The sequence below is a fragment of the Oratosquilla oratoria genome, chromosome 30 (genome assembly GCF_046742065.1).
Source record: "Oratosquilla oratoria isolate Oo_2021 chromosome 30, ASM4674206v1, whole genome shotgun sequence".
NCBI lineage: Eukaryota > Metazoa > Arthropoda > Malacostraca > Stomatopoda > Squillidae > Oratosquilla > Oratosquilla oratoria.
Window position 1 is genome coordinate 40,587,282 of NC_134806.1, and position 9,081 is coordinate 40,596,362.

At 41.8% G+C, this 9,081-nt stretch overlaps 1 protein-coding gene across 1 annotated transcript in view; it reads right to left on the reverse strand.

The window, feature by feature from the left end:
• Positions 1 to 314: 314 nt before the first annotated feature.
• Positions 315 to 9,081, reverse strand: part of LOC143041285 (uncharacterized) — a 19,592-nt gene continuing 10,825 nt past the window's right edge. Inside the window, exons 9-13 of the mRNA XM_076213113.1 lie at positions 6,896 to 7,012; positions 6,295 to 6,488; positions 4,772 to 4,953; positions 3,365 to 3,495; positions 315 to 845 (exon numbers count right to left, since the gene is read on the reverse strand). Of these exons, the coding sequence (XP_076069228.1) occupies positions 754 to 845; positions 3,365 to 3,495; positions 4,772 to 4,953; positions 6,295 to 6,488; positions 6,896 to 7,012 (716 nt within the window). The 3' untranslated portion in view covers positions 315 to 753. The remainder of the gene's footprint in view (positions 846 to 3,364; positions 3,496 to 4,771; positions 4,954 to 6,294; positions 6,489 to 6,895; positions 7,013 to 9,081) is intronic.

The window sequence follows — 9,081 nt, forward strand, 5'->3', positions numbered from 1 at the left end:
TGTATGCGTTGACACATGAGTCATGGCAGATGGTCATAATAGGTTAAGTATTGGATTCCATATGATTGGCATCATCTTTTCGTGAAGCAATGTGATGGGCACTCCTATAGAAGCTGCATCCACGCTCACATGATGTCAGATCACTCCCTTCTTGCAGCGTCTCTGTCGATGATTGTCCACAGCTATCTTATTTTTTTTTCTTTAGAAGTCCCTCACTTAAATATGTTGCTAAACAAGCAATCATTACGGAGAACACGAAGACGACTGTCCCTTACCACGCCATGTTAAGTTCCGGAAATGAATAATAAACTTCATTTGTTATTTCAAATTCTATTTGTGTGATAACAAATGTGATTTTGTATTCAATAACATCAGAATATTTGTGACTGTCTAATATTCAAATTCGTAAGAAATGTAACATTAAAGGACAAACAATTATAGATATTATATTAGAAAAAAAAACTAAGGCATATGTCATTGTTTCACGACATTGTTTTCTTGTTGCTTTTTGTTTACATTACTTTATTGTTGTTGCTGTTTATATTGTTCGTATTTGTTTACAGTGTCCTCTTGTTATAATTGTTGTTGTTTTAATTTTTTTTATTTGCTTACATTGCTTTGTTGTTGTTTACATTGATTTGTTCTTGTGTTTTACATTGCCCCGTTATTGTTGTTGTTGTCGTCGTTGCTATTGTTCACATTGTTGTTGAGGCTGTTGTTTATATTTTTGTTGTTCTTTTTCTTCTTGTCCGTTTACATGATGGCGCCTCCACTGACCTTGACCTCAGCGCCTGTCATGTAGCTGCTTCGCTCCGACAGAAGAAAAAGGACCATGTTGGCAATCTCTGCGGGCGAAAGAAGAAAATGGGATGAAAGAGAGAGAGAGAGAGAGAGAGAGAGAGAGAGAGAGAGAGAGAGAGAGAGAGAGAGAGAGAGACGGAAAATGGGAATTCCAGCGGGAAATGGGAATTTTTATAGAAAAGGGGAACTTCCATTGAAAATGGAAATTTCCATGGAAATTGGAATCTCGACGGAAATGGGAATTTCGATGTAGAATGAGAATTCCCATGGGAAATGGAAACTTCCATGGAAATGGGAATTATGCCATATTAAAATTTCTATGGAAATGGTGAATTTCGTGGTAAATATGAATTTCCATGAAAATAGGAATTTAAACGGAAATATGAATTCACATGAATTCGGGAATCTCGGTAGAAAATGGGAATTTCCATGGAAAATGTTGGCTTGAATTGAGTATTTTGCTTCTCGCTTTATCTTTCTTTTTCTTTCTCTCTATTTCTCTTTCTTTCTTTCTTTCTCCTCTCTTTCTCTCTCTCTCTCTATATATATATATACATATATATATTTTTTCACTCTCTCTTCTTTTTCTCTTTCTCCCTCTCACTCTTTCTCTTTCTTTCTCTTGCTCTTTCTCTTTCTCCCTCTCTTTCTCTCTTTTTCCCTCTCTGTTTTTCTCTTTCTCTTTTTCTTTTCTTTTTCTCTTTCTCCCTCTCACTCTTTCTCTTTCTTTCTCTTGCTCTTTCTCTTTCTCCCTCTCTTTCTCTCTTTTTCTCTCTGTTTTCTTTTTCTTTCTCTTTATTTCTCTATCTCTATTTCTCTTTCTTTCTTTGTCTCTTTCTCTCTTTCTCTCTCTTTTTCTCTTTGTTACGCCTTGTGTGAATGAAATTGTATGGATAGACTTTTGTCACGCCATCCGTGAATAAAATGTATTTTCAGACATATAAAGATTAATCACGCCATATGTATATATTATATAAATCCTTGTTTTTACATATATATATATATATATATATATATATATATATTATAGATATGTATGTGTAAACATTATTTTTGTAATATGTAACCTACGTGACTCCTGTTGCTACGCACTTCAGATCGTTTCTCTGGAACCCAAATTGTATTCAGATCCAGCGAGAAGAGGGTCGCGACTTGAACTCCCAACGTACTGGTGTGCGAAATACGTTTTGAACTGCACTACCCTGACTATATAAGGCGGACCGCACAAGAGAAGAGCAGAGACAAGAAAAAGATGAGAGACAAGAAAAGAAGAACCAAGTAAGAAAACTGAAAGAGAGAGAAGGCAAGAAGAGAAGCAGACGCCCACGGTTCATCTGAATCTGCGTAGATTTTTTTCTATATTCGTCGATTACGACAACTCAACTAAACAAGTCCTTTCGACCTCTACAATTACACTATGCAGTCTTCAAGTACCGAAACCCATGAACAGGCAATCTCCACGCAAAGTGCAAGCCATCGCCCATCCGAATTATTTCAGATAACTTCCAAACTACTACTCGACTAAAGCTAAACACGGCTGTACACCCCTCTCTCTTTCTCTGTTATTTCTCCAATACGAAACACCAATAAATTTCTACGTGTTTCCCAACTACCAGAAGATTTCCCTACCAGAAGTTATCGTGCATCAGTCTCTACTCAAACAATACATTTGTTACCGAGACCTGAAGATCGGACCAGACGACTTTCCGTTGGTGCGACTTCTAGCAACCAGAATCAGGACTCGTCTTTACCTTCAACAAAACTTTAGTTCGCCAACCTGTTCTTACGCGCTGCATACAAGCGCACAGCTAGCTACTCTAACTGGTAACTGTTTAAGTACCCATCTATAATTCATGTAACACACACACACACACACACACACACAGACACACACATAAGTGGAAAGGATGGTGAGGTAAACTCCAAAAAACCGTAGGAGTTTTATTACAAACGTTTTGTCCTTAAAGGACTTCCTCAGAGTATGAGGAAGTCCACTCATTCTATCATACATATTTCAACACACACACACACACACACACACACATATATATATATATATATATATGTGTGTGTGTGTGTGTGTGTGTGTGTGTGTGTGTGTGTGTGTGTGTGTGTGTGTGTGTGTGTGTGTGTGTGTGTGTGTGTGTGTGTGTGTGTGTGTGTGTGTGTGTGTGTGTGTGTGTGTGTGTGTGTGTGTGTGTGTGTGTGTGTGTGTGCGTGTATATATATATATATATATTTTTTTTTTCAACCACATATGACTTTTAATTCCATACCACCATATCTCTCTTGATAGCGTATTGGTTTACGTCAATGTAACTTTGTTACGGGTTAGCTGGGTTCGAATCCTCGGCTCGTCTACGTTTCAATTTCCAACGGATGCCTCCTTCGAGCGATTCTCAGTCTCGTTTGCGATGGTATGGAATTAAAAGTGATATGTGGTTGAAAAAGATATTAATTGATCATTGTGAACCATTCAGTGTATGTATGTATATATATACATATATATATATATATATATATATATATATATATATATATATATATATACATATATCCTTACCTTCGGGCTGTCCAAACCTATCGAGGGGAATCATGGACATCGTCTTCTCCTTCAGCATGTCCAGGGTCTCCTTCGAATAGAGGGCCGTTTCTGTGATGCCTGGAAGAATGGCATTGACCCTGATGCCGTCCCTGGAAATGAAAATGCAAATAACGATAACAATGAAAATAACAATAACGTAAGGGGACACTTTGTGTTCTTCTGTAGTGGGACGGATGGGGAACCTATGGCACGCGTGCCAAAACAGGGTCGAACCTGGCACGCCAGTTGGTTTTGATAGTTTGTCATAGTATCGATAACATCACTGGTTCATATAAACAAAATGTGACCACGAGAGATCAAACTAGGAACCTAACCGTCCAGGATTTAACACTCGCATTCCCACTGTAGTTAAAAAGTGTATATTATGAACTAACATTAACTGGTACACTAAGAAGCACTGTTGGCACGCAAGATTCTAAACATAAAAAACTGCTAGTCTCTCCCAGAGGTTCCCCACCCCTATGTCCTAGGTCAGTGGTTCTCAACCTTTTTCATTCTATCCCCCCCAGCTCTCATGAATTCTCAACATTCGTGTGACTCACCTTCATTTTCTCCCAAATCTCACCCCGCCAATAAAGGTAAAAAAAAATAATAATAACAAAATGCTGATAAAGAGAAACACTTTGCCTTATTGCCAAGCTAACAATCATAATTATCTTCTGCCAGGACAGCGATAGATTTGTTTTTATCATTCAGATCCCTCACGTTATACAGAAATGTATCATTTGTGAGAGCAGGCCATGGCCTCTCTCAACTAAATTCTTATCATTGCTCCCTTTGAGGGCCCCCATGGCCCCCAGGTTGAGAACTACTGACTTATGTCCTCCTTGTGTCCTCATGGAGTGTGAAGTCCTAGGTCCTCCTTGTGTCCTTCTGTAGTGGGAGGAACAAGGTCCTCCGCATCCTAGCCCCACCACAAATTTATTGTAATGTCATGTTCAGTACTAATAACCAAACTTCACAATTTACAAGAGTCGGTCAAAGCATCGCCTGACCTCGCACTTGCAACCTCAGCATCATCTAATACATACGTCAACAATTGCTCTCGCAAGGCTTCCTGTTGACCATTCCCCACCGTGGGTCTATCCGCACGGCAGCCAGTCCTTAGCAAAGCTTCTGCATAGAGCTAATGGGAAAATTTTGTACCAGTGAGTTGCTGATAATGAAACATTAATTTTGACAACATCGAGAAGGACTTTAGCAATGGGTAGATGTCCGTGAGTGAATTACAGTGGCACAAGATTGTTGAGAGTGGAGGCAACTGTTTCAAGCGGTAAGGAGTCCACAAGTGACCCAAAAACCACAGGAGTGAGTAAATGATTTCATAATCATGATTTTTGGTAACCCCTGCCACACCTCACTTACTTGGCCAGCTCTTTCGCAAAGGACTTCGTCAGGGTGATGACTCCGGCCTTCGCGGCGGCGTAATGCCCTAGGATTTTCGAGCAACCGTAGGCCGCAATACTAGAAATGCAAACCAGGGAACCCTCTTTGACCTGGGCGTCTCTCAGGGCCTTAGCCACCGCCTGGGTCACTAGGAACGTACCCTGTGGGGGACAAAGGCATGATGAACAGTGAGAATAAAAAATATACAAAAATATAGTCAATTTTGGGCAACGTCAACGTGTGAAAAAAAATCATGAAAATGTAAATTTTTCGTTTGGATAAAGTTGGTTGGCGTTTTGGGTTTGGTTAGGGTTAGAGTTGTGTAGATTAGGTTAGGTTCGATTCGGTCACATTCCCAAGATTCTTTCTTCTTCTTCTTCTTCTTCTTCTTCTATTTTTTTTCTTTTTTTTGGGGGGGGGGCATTTTGGCAACTTGCTCCGATTGGGACACCATCTCACCCACATGTTCAGGGCCACGAAGCCTCTAGCGGACTTCACTTGGACGCTCCTGAAGCCAAAGGTAAGGGTATCAGGGAAGGAAAGGCTAAAATCCTAGCAGGCCCTCAACTTTGGCCCCACGCACCCGCCCTTGGGTCCAGGTTCCGCTCATGTACCTCACAGTGACCTGTGCACGACTCTCTCACTCTACGTCAGGTTCGGGCCAAATCGGTAAGCTGATGATTTTCGACAAGATCTATGGGCTAGATTAGGTTAAGTTAGGTTTGGTTGTGGCTACGTGAAGTCTAGGTTATGGCTAAGTTAGTGTTAGGTTAGGCCTAGGTTAGATTAGAGTAAGGATAGACTTAGGACAAAATCATTCAAATGACCAAACGGTTTTGTAAAACTGGACGTTATAAAGATTTTTTTCTTTTTTCTCGCTCCATCCACTACCCAGGAGTAGGGTCGATCTTACAACAATGAAAACAAATAAACAACAAAAGCAAAAACTCTCTCCTCCAGAAAAGGATCAACCCTACAACAACAAACAATTAATAAACAACAACAACAACCCCTTTTGAGGAGAAGAAGAAACAGGAGGATCATGTAGTCACCCCTTCTTACCCACTCAGCCCACTACAAGTACTCCTCGACTTACGATGGGGTTCGGTTCCGAGAAATTCCTCGTAAGTCGAAAAAGGGTGCTTGCGGCTGCACAGACCGGGGTGGCGGGGGCGGCATAGATGGCGCGTGGTGAATACAACACGCAATATAGTAATCATCATAAATGAAACTCATCTTTCTTAAACATGTATTTAGCAAAATAGTTACGAGTACCACACAACATTGCACCACCGTGAGAAAGTAAAATCTAGGGGACTGTTTACATGCCAAAACCCAATGTAACTTCGAAACATCGTAAGTCGAATGATCGTAAGTAGAGGAATGGATGTAACCACCTTGAGGTTGACGTTGACGATCCTACTGATGTCCTCTTTAGGAGGAGGAGAAGGGTCACCCTTGACCTCAAACACACCCTACCCACCTCACCCTCCACTACTAACCTTGAGGTTAATGTCGATTATCCTATCGAAGTCTTCCTCGGTAACGTCGATGACGGGGCAGAAATGGATGACACCGGCGCTGTGAGCAAGGAGAGTCGGAGGACCACCGAAGACCTTCCTGACGGAGTCAAGGCCGCTCATGACCGAGTCCTTGCTGGTGACGTCCATCCGCACCGCCAGGTGCTTCCCCGGGTCTGCGGGGAGAAGGAGGATTGTATTTAATTGCATTGTATTGTATTGTATTGTATTGTATTGTATTGTATTGTATTGTATTGTATTGTATTGTATTGTGTTGTACTGCACTATATTGTATTGTATTGTATTGTATTGTATTGTATTGTATTTTATTGTATTGTATTGTATTGTATTGTATTGTATTGTATTGTATTGTATTGTATTGTATTGTATTGTATTGTATTGTATTGTCCAACAACCTACAGTTATACACTTTATTGGATTGTACTGTATTGACTGACTGACTGACTGGATACCGTGAGTGATTCACCCACAGCATTGGACCACATTCTTGCCCCGTGATAACCCTGTACCATATGCTTGGCCCGTGATCGACAATCTGACCCTACCTGACGAGAGCACTTACTCTTGAGCATGGCGATCGTTTCCGCGACGCCAGTCACATTGATGTCGGCGACGGCAACTCGAGCTCCTTCTTGCGCCAGCTGCAGGCAGATGGCTCTGCCTATCCCGCTGGCGCCACCTGTGAACGACAAAGAGGAGAGAACTTAAGAACATCAAATTAGAGGGAGCTGCAAAAGACCGTAAGTCCTACACTAGGCACTGCCATATCCCTTACCATCTGTCATCCCTATCCATAAATTTATCTCACCTTCTCTTAAAAAGAGCCATAGTTTCAGCGCTCACTACATGGTTACTAAGTCTATCCCATTCATTAACCATTCTGTTAGTTAGCCCGTTCTTGCCTATTTCCTTCTTAAGTAAAAATCTGTCCAATTTGGAGTTAAGAAGGAAATAGAGTTCTTTCACACGAGCGTTCCCGGACGTGTGTTCCCGTGCACAGCATTTTAACATTCAATGGAGTTCAATGGGACCTTTCACACAGCACTGGCGTTCCACGCGCATCAGGAAGAAAACACGCGTCTTTGCTGGCTACTATTGGTAATGGGACCTTTCACACAAGTATCCCGTGCGTCCTTCATCTGGAGAAGATATTGGATGACTGAAAGAAAGGTTCGGACCGGAATACAAGGACGCGGCGGCAGGAGTCTGCTGGTCTGCCAGCCATCATCATACATTGTCACACCGGAACGTGTCCATATAAGGGCAGTCACACTGACTTCCTTAATTAAGATCTTGGTCGGAGCAATGCCTCCCCTTCCCCCCTCCCCGTCCCTTACCCACACTCAAGTCTCTGAAGATAACTTGATAGTCGAAAACGTTTGGTCTTCCGTCATCTCAGAACAAATGTTCTTGGGCAAGGAATCTGGAGACGTAGAACCGAATCACTTGTGACGTAAAACCGAATCATTCCAGCCAACGCCAGGGAAGGATTTACAGACGAATGGGGGTTGGGCACCAGGAGGAGGCCTTAACCCTCCCCCCACACACCCCACACCCCACACACCCCACAACCCACACCCCTCTCCAGAAGCAACAGAAGGAAGTTAGGGAATGGATGATAAATCTTATGTTATCTACTTTGACTTTAGCAAAGCGTTCGACAAGGTGCCCCACCAGAGACTATTAAATAAAGTCAAAGCCCATGATATAGGAGGAAAATTGAATGGGTTAGAGCATGGGTTAGTGACAAAAAACAGCGGGTCACCATTAACAGTGTAAAATCCAAATGGTATATAGTGTTACTAGTGGAATTCCCCAGGGCTCAGTCTTGGGCCCCTTATTGTTCATTATGTATATAAACGACTTGGACAGTAGGATTAATAATAATGTTAGTAAGTTTGGGGACGACACTAAAATAAGACGCCATATTTTGTCCGGGGAAGACGCTGGAATACTGCAAGAAGATCTTAACAAAATTTTTGCATGGTCGGTGAAATGGCAAATGGATTTCAGTATCTCAAAGTTGCAGTGCATTTTTATTAAAGTTAATATTCTTATCATTGATAACATTGATGAACGGTAATAAACCAGATTAGGATGACTGTCGGGCCTTGCTGTGGAGCTGTGTCATGCTGCATTGTGTATGGGCCGAGCTGTGTGCCAGGAGAAAAACAAGTGTGTGTGTTGGATGGGTGGAGGGTGAGGGTGGTTTCGTGCCTTGGGTAGCTGCCTCCCTTACAAAGAGAAAAAGTCCTTTGGGTATATAGATAATCTCTCTATCAACTTCAGCAGCAGTTCCTCAACCGTTTCCTACAAGGAGTGATGACAACCGGCGACCGTTCCCCTCCTCCCTCTACTTCTAAGCTTACAACGCCCAGAAAGCAGGTATAGCTTAAATAACACCCTTCTAGAGAAAACAGAATGTGGAAAGCACTTGGGAGTGTTAGTAAGTCCTGAACTTCAAACCAGGAAACAGTACATTACTGCCAGGAATAGAGCTAACGGGGCATTAGGATTTATTGCTGGGACGGTTACAAACAAACTTTCTGGCGATCCTTGACTATAGTTTGGCCTCTCTCCTATAGAATGTATATTAATACACTAGGATCAGTACAGAGGAGAATTACCAAAATGATACATGGGCTTAGAAGACAGGATTAGACATCTTAACGGACACTCTGGAAAGACGTAGAGTGTGGGGTGACCTGATAGAGGTATTCAAATGAGTCAAGATCTTTAACAAGGGTA